At 40.4% G+C, this 25,753-nt stretch overlaps 1 protein-coding gene across 2 annotated transcripts in view; it reads left to right on the top strand.

Annotated features, from left to right (window-relative positions):
* ATP9B (ATPase phospholipid transporting 9B (putative)) overlaps positions 1–25,753 on the top strand; it is a 4,837,291-nt gene that overhangs the window by 4,607,576 nt on the left and 203,962 nt on the right. For both annotated transcript variants that reach the window (XM_044066988.1, XM_044066990.1), the window contains exon 26: positions 6,966–7,074. In XM_044066988.1, the coding sequence (XP_043922923.1) occupies positions 6,966–7,074 (109 nt within the window). The remainder of the gene's footprint in view (positions 1–6,965; positions 7,075–25,753) is intronic.

Below are 25,753 nucleotides of genomic sequence, written 5' to 3'. Positions count from 1 at the left end.
GTTTACCAAATGTATGGCAGTGGTAGCTTCTCACCTGAGACGTCAAGGATTCCAGGTGTTTCCATATTTGGACGACTGGCTCCTCACAGCTCCCACCAAGCATCTTCTTCTAATGGCCAGGGACTACACCTTTCGCATTTGTCAAAATTTAGGCATTTCAATAAATTGCGAAAAGTCTGTTTTGTCGCCTTGTCGTACTATTACCTTCATAGGCGCAAATCTAGACACAGTCAACATGTCTGCAAGACTAACAGATCAAAGAATAACAGACATACACAAACTGGTCTCGCTTCTCTTCAGCAGCAACAGAATCAAAGCCAGGTTAGTTCTGAAAGTATTGGGGATTATGGCGGCTGCCATACCTCTGCTTCCATTAGCCAGATTCCACATGAGAATCCTTCAATGGATGCTCTTCACGCAATGGTCATACCTGCAACTCCCGATGTCCCACACCATTATGATTACGCAAACATGCAGAAATCATCTTCTGTGGTGGATGTCGTCCCCTCAGCTCTTCTTGGGAAGACCCTTTGTTCCTTCCCCTCCGGTTGCTACTCTGACAACGGACGCCTCCCTGATCGGGTGGGGGGGGCATTATCAGGGCAGGACTGTCCAGGGCACATGGCAACCAGACGAATGCCACTTGCACATAAATGTTCTAGAGATGAGAGCAGTGCTTTTAGCATTGCAAGCCCTTCAAGACTCTCTTCCCTTGGGAACGATAGCAATCCAGACGGACAATATGTCTGTAGTGTGGTATATCAACAAACAAGGCGGAACCAGGTCCTATCCCCTATGTCGAGAAGCACTCAGACTGTGGCAATGGGCGATTTCTTCTCAGCGGTTTCTGATAGCAACGCACATCCCCGGGAAGTCCAATCAAATCGCGGACAAGTTGAGCAGAGCTATCCTCATGCCTCACGAGTGGTCTCTGAAAGACTCTGTTGTGAGAGAAATTTTTCTCAAGTGGGGTCAGCCTTGCTGCAACCTTTTTGCTACTCCCCAAAACAGCAAGTGCAGAGATTATTTCACACTATTCCCGTTACCAGACCAGCCCAGCAGAGACGCTCTAGTCCAAGTTTGGCCCCGGGGACTTCTGTATGCATTTCCTCCCTTCCCACTAATCTCTCAAGTGATACAGAAAGCTATCGCTCAGAAGGCCTTATTGATCCTCATTGCTCCTTACTGGCCTCGGCAGGTTTGGTTCCCCTTTCTACATCAATTTCTATTGGAGCAACCTTGGCATCTGGACCTAGTTCCAGATCTTTTGATCCATCAATCGGGTCAGTTACATCGCTCCCTCCCCTCTCTGAACCTCACTGCTTGGTTCCTCCAGTTCCAACCTTAGCCAGGCTTCCTCAAATATCTCACTCTGTTCGAGATATTTTGATAGCTTCCCACAAATCTTCCACTCGGAAAATGTATCTGAGTAAATGGAAACGTTTTGCCTATTGGGCTCAAGGAAGGGACTTAGATCCTTTCACTGCTCCCATCCATATGGTTCTGGATTTTCTAGCTGAACTCTTTCATACAGGTTCTTCTCCTTCTACTCTCAAAGTTCAATTGGCAGCTATATCTAACTTTCATGTTGGCATTTCAGAGTCTGCCATAATGTCCCACAAGCTTTGCAAAGCCTTTTTGAAAGGAGTTTTTCTACTCAGACCTCCTATAAGAAATCCTCCTCCTCCTTGGGACCTTAATTTAGTTCTCAGTTCTTTGATTCTCCCCCCTTTCAAACCTGCAGCTTCCTGTTCTTTAAAATTGCTATCATGGAAGACTCTCTTTCTGGTAGCTATTACTTCAGCCAGAAGAGTTTCAGAACTTCATGCACTCAGCTGTCGACCTCCTTATCTGTTGTTCCATAAGGACAGGGTATCTTTACGAACGAACCCGTCCTTTTTACCTAAGATAGCCTCGGCGTCTAACCTAAATCAAAGCATTGACCTCCCTGTGTTTTTTCCAGAATATTCTAATAGGTCTGAACAAAAATTGCATTGGCTAGATGTTCACCGTCAGTTAAGGTACTATTTGGATAGAACCAAACAATTCAGAAAATCTGACCAGCTTTTTGTCTCTTATGCAGAAGGCAGAAAGGGACTTTCAGTTTCAAAGGTATCATTATCTAGATGGCTAACATCTCTGATTTCCCTTGTTTATGAAATTAGACACCAAAAGCTGCCTAGCAAACCTAAAGCCCATTCCACCAGAGCTTTGGCTACTTCTATAGCCTTCCAAGACAGACTGCCTATTGACACCATTTGTGCAGCGGCTACTTGGGCTACTCCTCACACATTCATTTCTCATTACAAGTTGGATTTAGCTTCTAGACATAGAGCTAACTTTGGTTCCACTGTTCTCAAGAGTCTGTTCCGTTAGGCCACCCGGGACAAGGTGCTAGGGACATGGTCCCATCCAGCAAGAATGAAGTCGAGTTAGACAACTTAACATATAGAAGTTATGTTCTTACCATAACGCTCCATGTTAGTTGTCTTCTTCGCTTCTTTCTTCGTCCCACCCTCCTTCCCCCTGGCCTGGACAGACCTAGAGGAGTTTGATTGTGACCTCTCTTTCTACCACCTCTTTGCGATAGGTATATGCTCTGCTGTGCATATTTCCTAGATCAGGCTTAGGTCACCCTTTCTCTTCCCCTTGTTTTTAGAGGTGGAATTTTTCCAGTTTTCCTGGTTGTATTTTTAGCTGGGCCTAGCTCACAAACGAGATCTGAGGTAATTCACGCCTAGCATTGTGGGATATAGGGGCAGCCTCGAGCCGGTGGAACCAACTCTCGAGCTTTGAGTGGCCGAGTCGGAGCCGAGGTCGGCTCCGAACCCATCCAGCAAGAAAGAAGGCGAGAAGAAGACAACTAACATGGAACGTTATGGTAAGAACATAACTTCTATTTATCAGTGATGGGAGCTAATAAAGTAAACAAGAATTACACTAAAAAAATGTGGGTCTTGCAACCAATGTGTATATATTTTAGAAAAAGAAAAAATTAAAATTGAGAATGGGTCAAATATCACAGTGAGATTCAAATATGGCATTTGTAACACAAAAATGCTTATATACATGGCTAAGTGCACCAAACGTGCATGTTTTTATATAGGAAGAACAGAGAGATGTTTTAGAAAACGTATATATGATCACACTTACAGTATCAGAAGGAAGGACACAAACAGTGCCTTGTATAGACATATAGAGAGGGTAGGTGAGACACATGATTTCAGATTTGCTATACTAGAAACTATTAGAATGGATGCCAGGGGAGGAAATTTTAAAACCCTCCTGGGTTTCAAGGAAGTGTGGTGGCAACTATTTTTGGATGCGACCACACTACCGGGTCTTAATGACCATATTTCCAGCAAACCTATTCTGGAGATGAAATAAGGCACACTATTAAGGGGTACTGTGTAAATTAACAACAAAAGACATAGTCAGTTTCATTCTGAATTCATATAGTAGAGAAGTGGCTTGACATGTTTATTAAATTTGATTGTTATGTTAGGTAATAGATGTGAATGTGAACATTTTAAAGGAAGTGTTAGTATTGTACAAACTGTAACATGATAACTGAAATTATTTGTCTACATGTTCGTACTGTTCTAAGTACATATTGTTTATTTATTAGTGATTTACATTCAATAGTGATTTTATTACATAAATCATAGTATCAGTTTTGTACAGATTTATACGGTAATGTGCAATAATGATAAGAAATGGAATTTAAAGTAGTAATTTTTATGTCATTTTTATGTAATTCAGTATATATTGAGTTTATAGAGTGCTAATACAGAGAGTATACAAGTGGTTACACTGTTACGATGTGTAGCAGGAATCGCATGTATGTAGCTTTAAAGAAAAAAAGTTTGGCGCCAATTTTTAAATTTAAGCTTTAGTGTTTTAAATTACAATGTTCTGAAGAAGCCCACATTGTGGTGGGTGAAAGCACTTAACGTATCTTTGTTATGGAATAAATTGTTCTTCTTTTAAGAAAAGCATGGAGGATTTTGTTCACTTATTGGTGATACCTTGGCATTGAAATTCAACTACATTAATATTTGACCTCTGTCTAGTGCAGGTAAATGGATATTAACTCTTGTTTGTATATTAATGTATATAAATATAACTTTCACATTTTTAAATATCTCAACAAACAGGTAACACAGACAGAACTCCATAGCCTCATATGTGCTGCACTGGAGTGGTTCTGACCTAGCCATGATTTTTTAAGTTATCACTTAAGATATAGGTAGACATACATTAACAGAAAAGAAAACAAATCATTGTAACGTTTTCCATTTAAATACAATACACATCACATATATTTTCTTTGCTACTGTCATCATTCCAACATTATAAAAAATCGCTGAATTCCTGCTTTCCCTTAAAACTCACTCCACCTGAACATTGTTATGCACGTATTGTTCCCACAATTTCCATTTATGTCTGTGTAATTTGCTCCTTCCCTTTTCTGAAGATCCCTCTTCCAGTTCTTCTAGGTCTTTTATAATATTCAGTACCTCCAATACAGTTGGTATAGACTTTGATTTCCAGTTCTTCTTGAGAAACCTCATATTCAGTCAGCTTTTTCTTTATGACACCCTCTGATTTTTGTTGTTTTATCAGTTCATCTGAATGGCTAGTTAAAGTTTCTTCTATTTTTTTCAGCCTTTTGTTGTTTGAATTGATATATTCTTTCAGTGTTTTGTTTATTTTAGTCATCTCTGAGTACATTTGATTTATTTTTCCCCTAAATTGCTGGAAGCCATCTCTTAAACCAAAGCTGAAGCTTGAACTGCTTTTTGCTGAACAGCTGCAGAATCCATCCCAAGCAGTATTTTCTCTTTAGTTTTCTTTCAGGTGTTCCAAATTTCTTCTTTGCTGGCATCCAGGCAGCAGTAAATGTCAGTAACTGAATTTTACCACAATATATTTTCAATGGTACTCATTTTCATTGGTTTCTATTATGATGCTTGGAAAGCCAAAGTTATGTTGTTGATCAGTGTGCTGCCATCTTGGAAGTTCTGACCTAGATATGATTGATTTAGAGACATCAAACAATAAAAAGAGATTGATGTTAGGTGTCTGTAACCCCAATGATAAAAATTGTAAGCTGTATGATGTGTTTGCTGAAAACATTTATCTGTTAAGTAGTATGAATTTTAAAACATTCTGTTTACATATATATATAGTCATTAACATAGCTAGGGCAGGGCAAGAGGGGCAACTGTCCCAAACACAAAGTGTTGGTGGCATGATCAGCTGATCTTGATGCAGTACTGGCTTTTTAAAGCCGGTATTGCATTTGCAGGCAAGCCTAAGCTCTGTAGCTCTCCGTGTGTGGTCTAAATTGCAGCAGTTGCTTTGTTACATTGTAGCAAGCAGATTACTACGTTTTTTTTTAACTAAAACATGAGCACTGTAGTGCTCGGTGCAGGAAGAGTATAAACATCAGCAATTGCTTGGTATAAATATAATGTATATATTGCCTCCTTTTATCTGTGAAATGTAATGTTGCTTTTCTGATGGAAGGTAAGGTTAGCTGAAAGGGCAGCCATAACCAAAAATATTGCAGTCAAAATTAGACCCACCTCCCACTCAGTTTCTGTTATACAAAAATTAGATTACAAATGGAAGACTAAGGGTTTTTTTGTAGATATTTAAGTTTCTTGAAATTACTTTTCTGTTAGGGATTTTTTTTTTTTTTTTTTACAAAAAGGGAGGTGCCTATCACTTTTATTCTTTTAGATATCAGTTCTGTGTGAGCCGTATCCTATGTCATGTGTTCAGGAACTTCTGTAAGGCACTGCCTAAAGAACATAGGAATTGCCAAATGTGTGCTTTCCTTTTGTGTTGAAACATATAGTTATTCCACGTGGCTCTCCTTTGGTACTCCAGCACCTCATTTGCAGAGAGAGAGTGAGTTGTCTTTCCCCTGAAGGTCTCACATCTTTTCTCCACCATTCTGATGACCCTCACACTGAGGACAAAACATCTCACTTTCAGAATAACTAGCATAAAATTACATTAGATCAGTGAATTAAAGAGGTTTTGTCATCAAATTACAGAGTAGAATTCCTGTAAAGCCACCACCCACCCTTACCTGGCCTTTGTCAAAAACACAGTGGGCCTTGTTAAACAATGCAATCAAAGCAATTCTTACGTAAGATGTTAACCAAACAAATCATAGCGTATACCACCTGTTTTCAGATTGATAAGGTTTTATTCTGGGATTTACCTGTTCCCATAGAGGGATGATACATCTTGGAGAGGCCCACTGTAGATATTTCCTATCTGAAAAAAACACCTGAAAATTAAGAAGCTCAAGCAGTCTTTTCCTTTTTTTGTTTCCAGGAGCCCGGATAGCAGATGTGGATGTGAAAGATGTGTATTTGTATGAGGTATAACAATCCACAGTGTTGTAATATTATGGGTATGGCGTCAGAAGGTGGGGGGGGGGTACATGTATTTTTCTGAGAGTCAATGTTTCTGTTTTTTTTTTTTTTTTCACTGACTGACTTGCTTACAAGCACATCCTCAGAAAAGCAGTGAAGTGTACTGCATTCTGCCATTAACTGAAGTATTTATCACTCAGTGCAGCTGTTTGACCTTTGTACAGTGAATTCTGCAGTATGCTATGGGAAGAGAGACTGTAATTAGAAGCTGCCAGAGTTGGGAATGGTGTTCTTACTTCAGACCTCTGTGCAGAAGACCGTTCTCAAAGATGCATAGAGTGGACTGAAAATCAATATGATACATGTGGGGAAGTCTACATTGTATTCCTTAAGTACAGACTAAATATGAAAATGTATAAGATCTCAAGTGATACACAAGCTTCTCAGTCATGATGCTTTCAGATGTTAGCATGTTCAGTTTTCATATGTGTAGACCATTTTGTTCTTTTAAGATAAAACTCTTTGTAATGCACATTGCAGACCAACTGATATTTTTATTTTTTTTTCAAGGTATGCAACCATCTACACAATGTTTCCTGTGTTCTCCTTAGTCCTTGATCAGGATGTAAAACCAGAAACAGCCTTGCTGTACCCTGAACTTTACAAGGATCTTACAAAGGTAAAGTGTCTGTCTGGGAGTGTATATGCCAAGCTGCATCTCCAGTATCATTCATTGATTTTGTGGACCTGTAACTACTCAGGTGATGTGTGGGTATTTTGTAGAATGCAGAAACTGAAAGCCTTTTTCATTGAAGATGTTAAATGTTATTTATTTCCCTAGATGTACACTGTTGTTTTAGGCCAGGGAATACTAGGACCATAAAGTGTATACTTTCTGATGCAGGTATACTCTTACAACTTTAACTCAGAGCCACTGAACTACATACTTGCATGATAAATAATAACCAATTTGTTCATACGGTTTGCCTTTTCCCCTACACATTGATTAAACTTAAGGTCCTATTTAACATGTAACATGGTTCTTCTCAGGTACAGCAAAACTTGCCTCCTGTGTGTTCTATGCATTCTTTAATTCAGTTTGCTATTTTACCCACAATAATCTGAAGAAAACACATCCATCACCCTTTTTGTGAAAAAGATAGTCTTTCTCATGTTACCCTTGAGTTGTAAACCATGTAATTTAGAATGCTACACTCTTATTCTTTCTTATCACTCTTTCTGAAATTTCTGAAATATGTTGTTTTTATATTCTATATCCACCCCCTCCCAGCTTGAGCATTTCTAGCATGTTCTGTTTTTCCCTTCTTTCATCTGGGAGAATTCATATAAAGTTGGTGCAGTCTTTCTTTTTGAATTAATTCTGATGCAGACCATATGCTATCTTTCTTGATTTTTTTGTGTATTGCTGCCTTCCTTTTATGCTTTTGAGGAGTTTGGGGTATCCTGAATTACTACATATAAGGCTCTAATCAGCTTTTTATGCAGTGTGTTAACAGCATGTTTTCTTTTTGAGATATATACTCCTTTGTATTTCATTCAGTATCACCCATTCTCCTTACCATTTTTACATGTTATTTTACTGAATTTTGCTTTGGAAATGTTGGCATTGGCAGGTAATCTCGCAGTTCAGTTCATTTTAAGGCACTCTTCTAAGCCCCTTATATTTGGCAAATGAGGCTTAGTAATATCATGTTCATTGGGTAATTTAGTTTACTTTTTAGCTCCTGTTTTATTAAACTATTTTTGTGCTTCTTTTGCATTTTGGCCTTCTAGACATTTTTTAAACACCTTTATTAAATTATGACTTAAGGTGTAGGCATGCATACATTAACAGAAAAGAAAATGAAACAACCCATATTAACATTTTTTATTTAATTATATTATACGGTATATATATGTTTTCTTTGCAACAACTCTTATTTAGTCCAACATTACATTAATTGCTCAATTCTGGACTTCTATTAAGCCTCACCAGTGACCATATGAAATGTCATGACCTACTAGGGCGAGTCCCAAGACACAGAGACTGAATGGCCAAAAGATCATACTTTGTGTATATTAAGTCCAAGATGCCATTTCTCAGAATATTCCCTTTAATCTGAGGTATGGTAATTTCTATGCAATTTGCTCTTTCCCTTTTGTAAAGATTCCATTTCCATTTCTTTTAACTCTCTTACAAAGTTCAATACTTGTACAGTTTGTTTAGATTTTGATTTCCTTTTTCTAGTAATTGCATGTTTGGCAGCTAATAGAATTAAACTTAATAAGGCCTTACTATGTCTAGGCACTTCAAATCATGTGTCCCAGCTCAAAAGAACAATTTCCTTAGTTACAGACATTTGTTCCTCCAATATTTTAGAGTATTCTGTAGGGATTTTTTAAATCTGCCAGCTCATTACATTCCCAAAAAACAAGCTCCCAATTAACTCACTATTGCCCGTCATGCCTCCATCATTTGCTGCTTTACAATATAAAAAGCAGTTTATATATCATAAAATGTTTTATACAAATACTAATAAGAACAAAAAAGTTTTACTTGCAGTTACTTCTTTTTTCCCCTTTAGTGTCCTTTTAAACATTAATGACTTAAAAGTGGGATATATGCTTCACAGTCCACCTGCAAGTTTAACTAAGTCAGCAAAACTCCAGTCTTTCTCAGTCATTTTTTTTTGCAAAACCATATTTCACAAATGTGATTGGTGCTTTATAGTTTGTTCCTGATCATCCTAATCTCTTAATACCAGCCTCTGGTTCAAGTCCAAGGTACTCTTGATTCTTCTTATCAACTACGGAGCTTGTTTGTGTCTCTCAAGCATTTTCCTTTGGAATACAGAAAAAGGTTTCGCTGGCAATGTCTCCCTGTGAGCTTTGTTGTCAGAAGCACAATCCCCTTCTACTAACTGGCTCATATTTTTGTTGGATATACTTTTTTTGTTATTTCATCCTTAAACTGTTATTCATCTAAAATGTGTTTTATCCTTCAGGAAAAAATATTCAGAAGACAGCTGGATACAGTAGCTTTAGTCTTTCACCTACCTCTTGACATTCCCTGATTGCTTCTTTTCTGCTTGGTATATAGTGAATAATCATTTTCATCAAATGCTTTCCTGTCTACAGTTTTAATACTTTTTTCTTTCTGCCACGGTTTTGTTAGTATCAACTGTTTCTGCTGGTATGGTTGCATCTGTATTAATATAGGTATTGGCTACTTCCTCATTGCCAGGTTTAAAGCATACACTATATGTGCCTTTTCAATTAACAAATCTTGCTGTGGAAAACTAGTCTAGTTGTTTATTTATGCTTTCTTAAAATTTATACAGCCTTTTTCTTCCCGTGTTTCTGATACAGCAGGAAGTCTCAGGATGTTCATCGTGCATACAGCTGCAGTAATCACATATGGGTTCTCTGCCGTCAGGCAGTCCCTCGGTCGGCCGAATTCCAAAGTCTAGGTCCGGCGTCGGTTGTTGTCCTCTCTTTCCTGACATCAGTGCGACAGGGGTATATAAGACACAGTCGACGCCATCTTATTCAGTCTTTTTTGCCACGCGGTGCCCGAAGCAGAAGCAGTTCGCAAGTGCCTGTCGGCCAGCTCCTGAATTTACGAAAAATTGGAAACCGAACTCTTCTTTAAAGCTAAGTACCCCGTTGGGGAAACTTTTCTTGCCTCAGACCGATGTCAGACAATGTTAACAATTGTATTTCTTGTGGGAAGCAAATACCGCATAAGGATTTCCATTCCCTCTGCATACCTTGTTTAGGCCCAGACCACAACATCTTGGGCTGTCGCTTTTGCGCGACTTTCAATAAACGCACTATTAAGCGTCGGGCGGAGTTCGCCCAACATTATTTTGGTAAAGCCTTTGATTATAAAATGTCGTCGGAGACTCCGACTACCGTTTTGTCCAAAAAACACAAGGACAAGGACCGACACGCGAGGCCCGCGGTCTCCACCGACACCACGCCAAAACTGGCTGCACGTGGTCCGGTTCTCAGTGAGACGCCTATGCAGTCCCTGACTACCGAAGACACTTCCTTGGCGGTGTCTTCTGTAACCGAGACCGCAGGTACCTCTGCCCTTACTCAGACTACAAACACCGAAGCCACTGTGAGTGTTGAGCCTCCTAGTGTGGACAGGTCCACTTCCACCCAGGGTGTCTTTAGGCCCTCATCTTCCTTTTCCATTAAGGCCTTTACTAAGTCCAAATCAGCCATGCATCCCAAGAGGCTTGTTGCTCAGGGCCCATCCCCAGGCCCCATGCCTAAAAAGCAGATACTTAAAATGGCTGAGGATTTAATTACTCTTATCAGGGGTTCCCAACCCCCTCCAGACAAGCGACCCAGAGTGGAGGAAGATTCTCCCTCTTCTGAACAGGGCTCCATTTCCTCAGAACATTCTGATGTAGAGGAACACCCGTACTCTCCTTATGAAGATTCCGATGCAGAACAGTCCATTTCTTCTGTATCTCCCCCAGAGGATTTTTCTTTTGGGGAAACCTTGCACACCTTGAGGGAACACTTCCATTGGGAAGGCCAAGACTTTTCTGATTCCAAGAAAAGGCTTAGGGAATTTCTTTTGTTACCTCAACACAGACCTCTGGCTATACCTCCTGTCTTGGACATACTTGATGATGTTTACTCGGAGGCTTGTCTTAATCCGGATTCCCTGCCTCCTGCCCCAGTCAAACCTGATAGATACTACAGAGTTCCAAACTCTCACCAATTTCTTTTCAAAAGCCATAATGCTGACCCTGAAACCATTTCTCAAGGCCCCAAGGGAATGAAGGCCTCTACAGCCAAGAATCCACTACCTTCTGAAAGAGAATCTAGATCCTTAGAAAGGTGGGGAAAAAGGTATACACCTCGGCCACCCTAGCCATGAGGGCCTTAAATTGTCAGTTCCATATGCTTAAATATCAGCAGTTTCTGTTATCACAATTAAGAAATAAAATGTCTCAACCTGAAGAACCAGATTTGAAGGAATTGCAGGATATGATGCATAGTGCAGAACAAGTGGGTAAACACACCTTACAATGTGACTGTGATGCCTTAGAGGCCTCAAGTAGAGCTGCTGTTACAGGATCAGTCATTCGTAGACATGCCTGGCTTAGGGAACAAAGCTTGCCTGATCATGTTAAAGCTAAACTACTAGATGCTCCTTTACAAAAGGATGTACTGTTTGGTACTAATGCTGAGGAGATACTACGGAAAATGGAAGAAAAAGCTAAATCTATGCAAACTGTCAAGGCTTTTCTACAGGTACAACCACCTCGTTTTAGCAGAAATTGGCCTTCTAAGAACTGGTCCTTTCCAGCCACGGACAAGCCCCATAGAGGTAGATACAGGTGCTCAAGGGGCAGAGGACAATCTCAAGGATCATATAGAGGCAGACAATGGCAAACTCCAGCACCAAGAGGTGGCGAAGACAGTGCACAACAATACAGAAAACAAACCCAATGACTTCCTCCTTTTCATGCCAAGCAAGTCTCAGCTGGCAGCTCCCTTGGGAGGAAAGCTGGCATTATTTACAAGAAATTGGCATATTATCACAACAGACAAATGGATCCTGGACATTATAAACAGAGGCTACAGATTTTATTTTCACACTCTTCCAAAAATGAGAGGCATTCCAAACCTGCCACACAATCAAAGGGCAGAGGCACAAATACAAATTTCAAAACTCATGGACATGAAAGCTATTCAAGAGGTACCTACTCACGAACAAGGTCAAGGTTTTTATTCCAGATTATTTCTGGTACCAAGGAAAGGAACCGACTGGAGACCCATTTTGGACTTATCCATCCTAAATACATTTCTACTGCATCAAAATTCAAGATGCTCACATTACAGCAGCTTCTTCCCATGCTGGGCAAGGGGTTTTGGCTGGTAACATTGGACCTCAAGGAGGCATACCTGCATGTCCCAATCAGACAAAGCTGCAGAAGATACCTCAGATTTCTTGCAGGTTCAATCCACTATCAATTCTCTGCATTGCCCTTTGGCTTATCTACTGTGCCCAGAGTATTCACGAAATGCCTGGCATCAGTAATTGCCTACTGCAGACTTCGAGGGATACAAATTTACCCTTATTTGGACGACTGCCTGATCCAAGCGGACAGCAAGCACATACTTCTGGAACATCTGGCTTATGCAACACGGTTACTGAATTCTCTGGGATACACAATCAACGAAGAGAAATCCAGGCTAACACCATCTCAGAAAATAACTTTCCTGGGTGCCAACTTGGACACAAACACCCAGATGGCCTACCTTACGCCAGAAAAACAAGGGCAACTAACTCAGTACTTCAAAATACTAGCAAATTGTACCAGGCTTACTGCAAGGAAAATCCTGCAGGCTCTGGGCTTCATGGCATCTTGCATTCTTTTAATCCCATGTGCAAAGTTGCATATGAGAAAACTTCAATGGTACCTAAAAAACCTATGGTCTCAACACAGCCACAATTTGGAAACAATAATACCAATAATTCCATGCTTGCAAAAGGAATTTCTATGGTGGGCCCAAGCATGTCAAGCAAACACAGGTCTCCCATTCTGCAAGCCTCAAGCAAATCAAGTCATCACAACAGACGCCTCAGATTATGCCTGGGGGGCGCACATGACAGGTAGGTGCATTCAGGGCAAATGGTCCCAAAAGGAAAAGCACCTTCACATCAATCAAAAAGAAATGCTAGCAGTGATAAATGCAATTACAGCATTCAAGGACCTCCTGCATCCAGGACAATTATTGATAAGAACAGACAATACCACAGTAATGTGCTACATAAACAAACAAGGAGGAACACATTCATACCCCCTGTGCAGACTAGCCATGACACTTTGGAACTTGGCTCTGGAATGGCAAATTGATCTTCAAGCACAGTACTTGCCAGGTCTGGAAAACACGCTGGCAGACAATCTAAGCAGAAATATGACAGATCCGCACGAATGGAAGTTGCATCCTCAGGTGTTTACAAAGATAATCCAAGCGTGGGGGAGGCCAGACATAGATCGCTTTCCCACCTCTGCCTCTTCTGCCCAAGGTGCTCTTGAAAGCAAGAGCAGACAGACCGAAGATGATACTGATTGCTCCAGACTGGCCAAGACAGCACTGGTACCCACTCCTGAGGAGCCTAACACATACCCCTCCCTGGCCACTACCTCTAATGCCTCTTCTGCTGACTCAGCACAGCTACAAAACTCTTCACAGTCAGCTGAAAACACTCATTCTCGCTGCATGGAAAATTCCATAACACCACAACAGACCCTACTCCCCAAAGAGGTGCAGGACGTCATTCTGGAGGCCAGAAGGCCATCTACTAGAAAGGCTTACTCCGCAAAATGGAAACGGTTTTGCTCTTGGAATGAGAAAAAAGGCCAGGACCCTAGAAAACTGAATTTGCCTCAGGTATTACAGTATCTAGCTGAGCTGCTGAACAGTGGACTTTCATTTTCCTCCATAAAAATCCATGCCTCAGCCATTTCTGCAGAATTCAACACGGATCCACCGTTATTCTCTCACCCACTTGTAAGACAGTTCCTCAGAGGGGCTAAGAATATAAGACCACCAAGGAAGCAACCAGTGCCAGCCTGGGATCTTAATTACATTCTGGAAAAATTAACATTGCCTCCCTTTGAACCAGCTGCCTCAACAGATTTGCAGTATTTGTCCTGGAAAACAGCTTTCCTTCTGGCCATTACCTCAGCCCGTATGGTTTCAGAACTACAAGCCCTCATGGCTGTGCAGCCCTTTCTCATCTTCCATCAGGACAGGGTTTCCCTTCGAACCAACCCGTCATTTATGCCTAAAGTGGTATCCAGGGTAGCTTTAAATCAAGCCATACACTTACCTACCTTTTACCCCAATCCTCAAAACAAAGGGGAAAGGCTGCTACATTCCTTAGACATCCATAGACAGCTACGTTATTATTTGGACAGAACAAAACCTTTCAGGAAATCAGAACAACTTTTTGTTTCCTATGCTGTAGGAGCTCAAGGGAAGCCTGTTACCAAACAGACAATTTCAAAATGGATAGGCCACTGCATACGATTTTGTTACTCCTATTATGGGAAATCTGTCCCTACAGGCATCAGATCCCACTCCACCAGGGCCACAGCTACCTCTACAGCCTTCCTCAGAGGAGTTCCTACCAAAGATATTTTGGAGGCAGCCACTTGGAGTTCTATGCATACCTTCACAAAACACTACCACCTGCCTTTATATTCCAAAACTAGAGCAGGCTTTGCCACTGCTGTGTTGCAGGGCATTCTGGCTCATCCCAGTTCCACCTAGTGCCTACCACCCTGTGCGTAACTTTGGGATTCCACCCATATGTGATTACTGCAGCTGTATGCACGATGAACATAGTACAGTTTTGTACCTACCATAAATGTAGATGTTCGAGTGCTAATACAGCTGCAGTACAAGTTTCCCTCCCTCCTTCCCCTCTTGGTAAAGGACTAGTGGCTAACACCTCCTCATACAACCTAATTTGGGTTATCCTCCTACGATGTATTTGCTTGCAACTACTGTTTTTTGATTACATTGCATTGCTTGAATATATTTATATATATATATATATATATATATATATATATATATATAATTTATGTATTGCCTTCCTTCTGGGGGCACCTGACATCTGGGGCAAGAAAGACTGAATAAGATGGCGTCGGCTGTGTCTTATATACCCCTGTCGCACTGACATCTGGAAAGAGAGGACAACAACCGACGCCGGACCTAGACTTTGGAATTCGGCCGACCGAGGGACCGCCTGACGGCAGAGAACCCATATGTGATTACTGCAGCTGTATTAGCACTCGAACATCTACATTTATGGTAGGTACAAAACTGTACTTTTTCTCTGCACACTCTGTCTTCTAACTCTACTATTTTTTTAATAGGTTGATAGGTAGGTACTAGGCTATCGGCCCAAGGACCTAAGTAAGCCTAGCTAACAAGGTTCCCTGGCTTATGCCACCCAAGAAAGTTAATTTCCTGTGCCCCTGTCAAGCAGAGTCACAGAAGTGATCCCCGGGGTGTATTTCCTATTTCCCATCCACTCATCAAGATTGTTCTTGAAGAGTGCTAATGAGGAACTTTGCTTGACATTGATGGGTAGTTTGTTCCAGAGTATAGGAAGTCTCTGGGACAGGAATCTATCCCTCCAGCATATCCTGTTTATTGTGGTAACAAGGTGTAGGTCCCTAGAGCATGTATCTCGGATGGATTGTGATCTCTTTAGGTGTGTCATGTCCAACAGCTCTGGGTTTAACATAGCTTTATATGTTAGGTAGAGATCTCCTCGGAGTAGGCGATATGCTACAGAGTAAAGCTGGAGTTTTTTGAGATGGTCAGTGTAGGGCATCTGTTTGAGGCCAATAATCCTCTTTGTGAGGTACTTCTGTGGACTTTTCAGCTTCTACAGATGTCTTGTGAGGTACATTCCAAAAGGGGTGTTGTACTCTATAATGGCTCTAATGCGTGCAGAGTATAGGGTAACAATGACCTCTTTTTTTCTGGATGAGAACACTTTTGTGATGAGGTGTACCACATAGAAGGATTTCCTGACTAATGTGGCGATGTGATTATCAAAGGAGAGACTACTGTCCACGTGGGTCCCAAGGTCTCTTATCACACATTCGGCATTAAGTAGACTGCCGTTTATGTGGTAGTTCATGGGTACAGAGTTTTTACCAAATGGGATGACAATACACTTTTTGGCATTGAGCTTGAGGCCATGCCTCTGGCACCAGGCATCTGTCTCAGTGAGGCCCTTCTGTAGGATGTCCACATCATTTGGGGACTCGACTATGGCTCCTAGTTTGCAGTCATCTGTGAACTTCGTTAGCCAGAGGCCTTCTGTGTTAGCCTGTACTTCAGAGAAGTAGATACCAAACAGTAGAGGTCCCATGACTGAACCCTGTGGTACTCCACTTATCACTGGTTTGAAGTCAGATTTGGAGTCTGCAACTTCTACAGTGTGGGTTCTGTCACTGAGCTAGTTCACAACCCTTGTGATGTAGGGATTTATACCTAGTTTAGTGAGTTTAGCTATAATTCCAGAATAGGAGATGGTGTCGACAGCCTTGGCGAGGTCAAGATAGGCTGTGTGAACCACCTTACCTCGTATACGGCTTTGGTGACTGCCCCAAAGAAGTCGATCAGGTTCAGAAGGCATGATCTGCCTTTCACAAACCCGAACTGGGTGGGGTCCAGAGTTTGGAGGTTACCAATGTCTTTGTTTATGAGTTCCATGATGATACATTCCATGACCTTGCAGACCAGGCTCGTCAGGCTAATAGGGCATTAGTTCCCAGGATCAGTGGTGGCTCCCCCTTTGTGGAGTGGGATAACAGTTGCTGTGTGCCATTCAATGGGCACAAAGCCTGGCGTGAGACTGTGACTGAATATGGTGCTTAGGTGGGGAGCCAGTTCGTTCTGAAGTTCGTGTAAAATGCAGCCTGTGATGTTGTCTGGTCCCATGGTTTCTGTGATTTTGGTTTTAGAGAATGCAGCTTTTACCTGCATAGATGTGATTACAGGGACTCTGCATTCTTCCTGTATAGATACGGGCCCTTTAGGGGGTGAGGGGGGGGTAAAGTTAGCACTGAACCTATCTGCCAGGATGTTGGCAATATCAGTTGGTTCTGTAATTTTCTTGCTGTTGCGCTGTAACTCAGAGCAGATCTGGGTGTTGCCATTGAGATTCTTGACATAGCTGTAGAATGCTTTGTGGTTGCCCTTAGAATCAGTGGTGATTTTGTTTTTGTAGCTAGCTTTGGAGGATCTTATAAGGGATCTCAGCTTCTTACTGAGGCTGAACAGGGAGGGAGCTCCTTCACTCATGGGATTTTACTCTCTCTTGCAACAGTATCTTCCTTCTGTTGTAGAGTTTGTTTATGGCAGGCTAGTTAAAGCTTCTTCCGTTTTTTTCCAGTCTTTTGTTATTTGAGTTGATGCATTCTTTCAATGTTCCATTTATTTTAATCACATCTCAGTACATTTGATCTATTTTTTTTGGCTAAATTGCTGGACACCATCTCTTGTACCAAAGCTGAAGCTTGAAATGCTTTTTGTTGAACACCTGCAGGATTCTTCCCAGCCATTGTTTTCTAGTCACATTCTCTGGTTCTTTTTCTTTCAGGTTCTTACATTTCTTCTTAGCTGGCATCTGGGTAGTGTACTTTCTAGCCAGTAACTGATTTTTACCCAAAGTGGAAATTGCACTGGTTCATTTTCTCATTTTCTGTGTTGACACTGGGAGAGTTGAAATTAAGCTGTGGATCGGTATGCAGCTATTTTGGAAGTCCAGCTTTTTTAATGTTGTGCCTTTCTGTTGTCTAATAGCCAGACTTTTATTAGAGTAGTTCTCTTTGGAAACCAAATAAAATCATTCTGCATACAGATGGGCAGTGTTTTCAGCTTTTAACCTGTCATCTTTGGCAAACCCTTTAGACCTCTTGATTTTCCCACTGTATCTCTTCTTTTCAACTATATTCTTTTTATTTGCTTTTTCTTTAAAGGAGACTAAAGTAAGCATCTGCAGTTCACTTTTGTCCTTCCCATTTTAAGAAAATGGGACATTAAATATGATATTGATGGCTGCTACTACATTCTCATATTAGGCTTGTGACTTCTTGATCTGGATACCTGATTGACAAATGTACATATCTGCATTTGTTGTGGTCCATAAAATCATTTAGTGGTTTCTTAAAAGGAGACTGAGACATTCATTGTTTATTTGAGTTTGTTCCTTAATATAAGCATATGTTGTCTCAAACATTCCTTATGCACAAAGACCAACATTTTACATATTGTATCAGTATGTCTGTCAATTTCAGTTTATTATGTACCATTATTCCAAGATAAGTGTTAATAGGGTCATAGCTTTAGGTGTAACATTTACAAGCTGTTGGCCTTTAACAAGCTTAATTGATACAACTCATGTTTATACTTTATTAATCATGTACTTGTCAAGATTATTTCTGAAGATTCATAGTGATATTCCATTTCTGTAAAAGATGACTCCTTCATTTCTCATCCCCTACCCTTTATTTGTAATTTGCCTCATTCCAAGGAATCAGTTGTGTTGAATGGAAAAATGTTATCATCATCTGACTATTAAAACACTAATGTTTCCCTTCCATAACTTTATAATCCCACTGCTGCACTATCCCCACTACAAAACAATCTTTGAAAAGCTCCTATGCAATCAGATTTTTTTTTACTTCACACAATCATACCGTCCTTCTGAACTTTACTAGTTATGTAAGTTCTCCATTGAATATTTCGGATCTACTTCGAGCACTCAAAAGCTGAAAAACCCGAATAGCGTGACACACAAAGAGTAAACAGCTAATTCGTTGAACGAACAAAACCGCGAAAGTGGAAATATCGAATTTGCATAGTTGGCCCATCTCTGGTATAGCTCCATAAGGTAAGTGTGAGATAGTTACGGACCTTAGGGTTAGGGAGGGGTTAAGGTAAGTGCATAGGTAGGTAGTGGATGTAAGGTTTTGTGTAGGTAATGTATGTAAGGTTTAGTGTAGGGTTTTGTTATGTGTATGTGTGTAGAATATTTAGTTTGTTTGGGTATAGCTCCATAGGGGAAGTGTGCAGTAGTTACGGACCTTAGGGTTAGGGAGGGGTTAAGGATAGTGCATAGATAGTTGTGTATGTGGGGTTAGTGTAGGTTTAGCAGTAGGGTTTTGGTGCTTTAATTTAGGGTTAGGAGTAGGGTTTTGGTTAGTGTATGTATGTGTTTTGTTTATTGTGTTTGGGTAGGTAGTGTGTTGTGGGTGGTGGGTTGGCCAACTATGACGGTTTGAGGTTTTAAATTTTGCACTTTAGTATGTTCGAAGTATTCGTGGTTCGCTCTTTATATGTTGCGCTATTTGGATTCGGGTTTTTCATGTTTCGAGCACATAAAGTAGACCCGAATATTTCAGTTGATTTATTAATTAACTTTCAGACATAACTTTTCATTTTAGTTCATTCTTACTGTCTTATCTTCTGATTTTAAATATGGTATTCCATGGGACCATGCTTAAACCTATTTTTTTCTGTATTTTTATTAACTCTTGTTGCTGAACTTAACCAGATTAACCTGGTACTTATGACCTAATTCTCAGAGCCTCCTTTAACTCCATCTCTGTATCCTAACATCTGCAGAATGACTTTAACAAAGTATGTTTTTGGTTTACCCATGGCAAACTTAGTCTAAACTCCACCAGAACAACCCCAGTGATATTTGATACTCATCTGAGCCTAGCCACTAACATCAATATCTATAGCTGACATTCTTATTGATTAGGTCATTTCTTGTATGTATTTATGGCATAATACTTTATTCTTGCCTCTCCTTCAACATACATATTGATAGTATTTCTGTCAGAGTACTTAGCTTATGTCAGACAGGTTTCACTAAGTCCTGTGTCACTAAAACACTTTTCTCACTTAACTGGCTTATTACCTATCTCTTGTATCATTAGAAGGCCCAGGAATGCTAGCATAATGCAAAAAACACTTAACAAAATTACCAGTTTGTTACCCTTGCAGAAGACAGAACTCATCAATGTGCACTCATTAATTCTACTAGTACACTATTAACTTTAGATCAGCATTCTTCTTCTCCATAATCCTGTGAAAAATTCTGTTTCTTGATCACAAAACCCAGAGCCAAGATGCCTGGATGAAGGAATTCTTGCTTTTGCTTTGAGACTAGAGTTAATTGCTAGAATTTGCATGTATAATGTCTTTTATTGCTGTAGCTTCTTGACCAGGTGAAAAATCAAAAGGGCTGTTGCACTCTGAGCTTCTATTAGCCTGGGAAACAGAAAATAATGATGTAATCTGAAATGAGTCAGTGGTACTGTGTTATCAATTTAAGGACAGAGAGACTCAGAGTATTTTGCATTTGCATTTGTCTTGAGAACATCCAACATCACCAGCACTCTGCCTATGCTCTATATGTAAATTTATTTTAGAACTGTGTTTTCTCCTAGATATAGCTAAGAAATATGAAGATTAGATTAGTTTTTTCTGTATTGATGTCAAAACTTTTCTACTGTATTATTTTAGGTATTTCTCTGTGATCTTTGAACTCTTGACTAGCACTGTATAGTAAGAAGTATTGTATTGTGTTTTTATTATTTATTATTAAATATTTTTAAACCGTTCAACTGTGGCTGTTTTGTGTAGAGATAATTTAAGCCTAGAGTACATTGCAGGTATATAGTGAAACTGTCCAAGTCACTCCAATAAGCTTTGCTGTTCAGTCACACTTACCATTTGGATAATAATATTGCACAGTAATAATTGGACACCCTTTGTTAAGGGCCTTTTTAGTATCTGATAATAGTGGTTGGTGGCAGTAGTTTCTACCTTATAGCCTGGCAGAGAAGGGGGCATAGCTGGAGAACCTGTGCCAGCCTTCCCCAGGACTGTCTGTGTGTTTGTATATATCTCATATCTCAAAGTGTCTGTGTGTGTGTGTGTGTGTGTGTGTGTGTGTGTGTGTGTGTGTGTGTGTGTGTGTGTGTGTCAGCTACTTGGGCAGGGACACAAAGCACTGGTTGGACAGAGAGGGTGCTGGAGGTCTTAGCTTGACCACTAGGCTGAGACCTGTACCCTATAGCTGTGCCAGTGGGGAGTCTTATTGGCGATCTGGAGAGAAAGGGAGAAACCAGCCCCAGACTGACTGTGATCACTGTGTGCTCTTAAGGGAACTTGTACTTTACTGTGTGTGTATTGTCATCCTCCCCTATGCGGACGCCCCTCACTGATGTTAGTGGTGAGAACTGAGGCTCCTTGATTGCTGGGCCAGTGCATGGGCATCACAGACGTCTTTGTTGGTTTCTTCCTAAATCCTTTTTTTTTTTTGTTACTCCTCACCTATCTCTTTCTACACTGCTACAGTATAAATGATTGTTCTTTCTTTCTGTAAGAAAACTACGCTTCCAGGCTTTCTAATTTGTATGTGTGATCCTTGCACAAAAGTGTATTTTATCAGTATTTTGAACCCTATGTATGTGTAGTTCTGGTTGATGTACTTGTATTGTCTCTGCTTCTGTATTGATTTTGTTGAACAATGTTATGCCTTTGGCCAGGTTATGACTTAAAAGATCATTTGACCAACCTGCCTACCCTTTTAAGAAATGTAATTAATGACCAGGCTTATAATGTGAGTGGTAGCTTTTTCTACAGTTTTGGAAGTTTTTGAGCAGTTTCTGTCCTGCCTTTGTGTTTACAGTTAGTTTTATTTCTTCCTCTATTGCTACCTTCTCTCCTAGGTGATTTCAACCAACTACAAAATTTGGCCTGATCTTCAGCCAATGACCTTCTGCTTGACAGAACTATCTGTTTCTTGATTTTTCTTTTATTTCATGCATTAGAGACTTCTGTCATCCTACTCAGATATTATACTTAATTGTGTGTATACTTAGATGTTAACCACCTGAATTTGCCCTGCTGTCCTTGATGCAGATGGTAAGCATAGGGTCCCATTAGTTAATCCCTCTTTTATCTCTTCGTCGAGAAAACATATTTATTATATGTATGTCCTACTTGTAATTGCCATTTCCATTTAAGGACCCATTTTTTCATGCTGTAACATAATGAGATGATTTACACTATCAAAAGCCATCCAGAGTTTAAATATATGTTGTTTGCTTACCTCTTTCAGCTTTATTTTATTTTATTTGTGTACTGTAACAAATATAGAAAAATACAGATTTATCACACACAATAATGAAAAATCTTTCCTTAAAATGCTGACGCAACTCTTTATTGGTATACTGCTAGACTGCCAGTGTACTTGAACCCCTCCTGGAGTATGCACATTAATTGTCATCATTTTGACCCTTGTCTTGCCTTTCCTGTTACTGTAAACCCCACATGACATTTCTTAAAAATGCTTGCCAGTTTTGTTGGCTAAGTGACTTGCAGCTGATGGGAAATTTTGATACCCTTTCCTTTCCTTTGTATAATGTGGTTACTTTGACTATCTTAGTCAGTGGACAGTGGCACATGCTTCAAGCAGAGGGTAAACAGTAGGGGTTTTCTCAGTTTTTCATGTCTGTATTCATCAGACCATCAGCTCCATGTCTATTGTTTCCAAGTCAAATATATGTCACATTATCATTTCCTTTGTAATTTCTGGTGCATATTATTCCAACTCTTCCTTTTCCTCTTCTCTTTGTATCTTGTGTTTGAAAATGTGTTGCAGCTTTTTGTTAATCAGAACATTTCCATTTGCAGTCAATGTTAGTAACATGCCCTTTCTTCCTTCAGAAGCCATATTCACACAGTTAAATGATTTTGTTTCTTTCTATGACGCTACTTGTCATTTCATATTCTATCAGTTTCCTTTCATTACATTATATTTGCTTAATGACAGAAGGAAACAGTAAGCCTATCTAGTCTGACCTTTTAAAGTGCTAACATTCTGCCCACTTTCCATCCCTACCTTCCCCCTTGGTACCATTTTTCATCTGTCCAATGTTCTGGCAAATGTTTCTGTGGATTCCCCTCTCCGCAACACTTTCCAGTAGTCCTTTCCATGGGTCTACAGCCCTCTTGTTGAAACACATCAAAAACAAGGATGGACAACAATCTAAATAGTACTGGAAATCCAGGAAGTAATTATTTGTCATAATGTACTGCTTGTGCCCCCACCACCACCACCACTACTATCAAGCCTTCCAGTGCAGAAGGACCTCTTCATATCTCCTTAACATAATCTTGTTCCCCTTGTCTCTTCTGATCTGTAATGAGAAGAGTTTTAGATTGTGGTCATAGTCGTTCCTTCCATCCCACAGATCTTTCTGGCAGCTTTCTTCTGGATACCTTTCAGCAACCTGATGTACTTTTTTTCCTTGTATGGCCTCCATACCTGCATGCACTGCTCATAGGTGTGGTCTAAATAAGGGGTCTACTTTATCCTGTCGAAAGACGATTCCATCGAATACGAATCATGCGACACATAAACAGCGAAACGCGAATATGTCGAACCAACGAAACCGCAAAATTTAAAATGTTGAACTGTCATAGTTGGCCAAGCCCACCGCCCGCAACACATTACTTACCCAAACACAATAACAAAAACACATACATACACTAACAAAAACCCTACTTCTAAACCTAAAGTAAAGCACCAAACCCATACTTCTAACCCTACACTAAACCCCACATACACAACTGTCTATGCACTATCCTTAACCTCTCCCTAACCCTAAGGTCCGTAACTACCACACACTTACCCTACAAAGCTATACCCAAACAAACTAAAATGCCACACACATACACTTAACAAAACCCTACACTAAACCTTACATACATTACCTACCTATGCACTTACCTTAACCCGCACCCTTAACCTTAAGTTCCGTAACTATAACGCACTTACCTTACGAAGCTATACCGCAGACAGGCCAGCTATGATGGTTCGATGTTTTAAATTTTGCGATTTCGTTGGTTCGACGTATTCGCGTTTTGCTGTTTGTGTCACGTGGTTCATATTCAGTGGAATCGTCTTTCAGGAGGATAAAGTAGACCCCTAAATAAGGCCTTATAAATCAGAAGCATCACATCTTTACTATTATATCTTTACTTTCAGAATCTTTCCCCCTGGGGATACTTCTCAGCATTAACTGTGCAGCTGCTATTGCCCTCTTAAGCTCCTTTGTGTGGTCCAGTCCAAGTGCGATCAGTACTACTGGCTACTTTTCCTGATCTTTTGCCATCAGTTCCACTCCCCAACAGCTCATACCAGAGATGTTGTGGCTTAAGTGCAGTACTTTGCATTTGTTTACATTGAACCTCAATTGCCAGCTTCATGCCCACTTCAACTTTTCCAAATCTAGACTTTTTTTGCCCACCACATCTTCCACTGCTGTAGCCATCTTTGTATCATCAGCAGAGAGGTTAATCCTCATCTCTTTCCCCTGAGATGTACTGAAACAAACACACTCTGATGAGTACTGATCCAATGACAGTGTTATACAGTACTCTACCAGCCACTTTTTTCTAGTTTCTGACATTGCTCCTCTCATCATAATCCTCTCTCTCCTAGCATTCAGCCTTACACCTTCATTTGCTCAATCTTGGTTCTGTACCAGCCCTTCCTGTTTTCCCATCAGGGTCCTGTTTAAAACTGGATCAAATGCATTGCTGAAGTACAGGTGGACTGTGATTATTGATACTCCCCTAATAAGTTTACCCGTGACATAGTCATAAAACTGATATAAATTTGACTGGCAGCGCCTTCTACCCATAAATATGTGTTGGTTGCTGTTCTGGATGTTGTTGTAATGTAGAAATGTTACCAGCTTTACTCCCAGTAAATTATGCCCATGTTTTTTTTTTCTGCTACAGTTGCTTTGTTATCCGGCTTGTAATTCCATGTTTTCCCTCCCCCTTGTACAACAATACTAATCTTACTGTCCTGTACTCCTCTGAAACTACTCAGTGGTCTGTCAGGGGGCCTACTAACACACTGATTAGATTTCTGATGACTCTAAGGGCAACCCATCTGGTTATTTTGCTTTATCCTGCCAAAGAGTAGACATTCCCTCAAAACCTGTTATACCACTACTGAAAGTGAAAACCTTGTATAGCAACTGCAGAAAAATGGCCAGTGATCAAAAAACTTTTATTAAAATAACAAATAAAAGGTCATCAACAGCGCCTCAGCTATTACGCCATTACAGAGTATTCTCTCAGAACCTCCTCCCCATCTTTCCTGGTGTCTGTATGCTTTCCCCCTATTTTGTCTTGCCACTTTCCCAGCATAGTACCCTCCCATTGCTTCCCTTTGTGAAGAAAGAGGCAAGGTATTAATTTAGTTCCTTTGATTTTTCAGTCTTCTTTGAGTTCCCTCCAACCTTTTATCAGCTTGGCGAATTCTGTCTCGTGCTTCCTTATTTTTGGTGTGTATTTAAAAACCCTCTTGCTTCCTTTCTAGATCTCTTCTGATAATTTCCCTTCAGCTTTAGCATTTGTTGTCCTTGCTATATCTGTTGACTTTTTTGCTAACCTTCTTGTACTGTGTGCTTTCACTTCCTCATCCCTTTTCTACCTCCTGTTGGCTCTATCTTTTGATGTCATTGATAGCTTTACAGTCATATGTGGCCATATTGCCCTCCTCCTCCTCTTTTCTCCGGTTCCTCACAATCTTGTCCATAGCCTCAAGTACTCAGTCCTTGTCCTAGTGCCATATCTTAACTCCCTCAATTTGCTCCCAGTCTGCTAACTCATCCTTGACCATCTCTCCCAGTACAACACAATCCACTTTACAAAAATCCCACAGCTTCATCTCTTTCTTTTGATTTTGTGTACCT

Source organism: Protopterus annectens, chromosome 3.part1, assembly GCF_019279795.1.
Source record: "Protopterus annectens isolate FY-2018-M chromosome 3.part1, PAN1.0, whole genome shotgun sequence".
NCBI classification, from domain to species: Eukaryota; Metazoa; Chordata; order Ceratodontiformes; family Protopteridae; genus Protopterus; species Protopterus annectens.
This window is presented reverse-complemented; position numbering and strand designations above follow the sequence as displayed.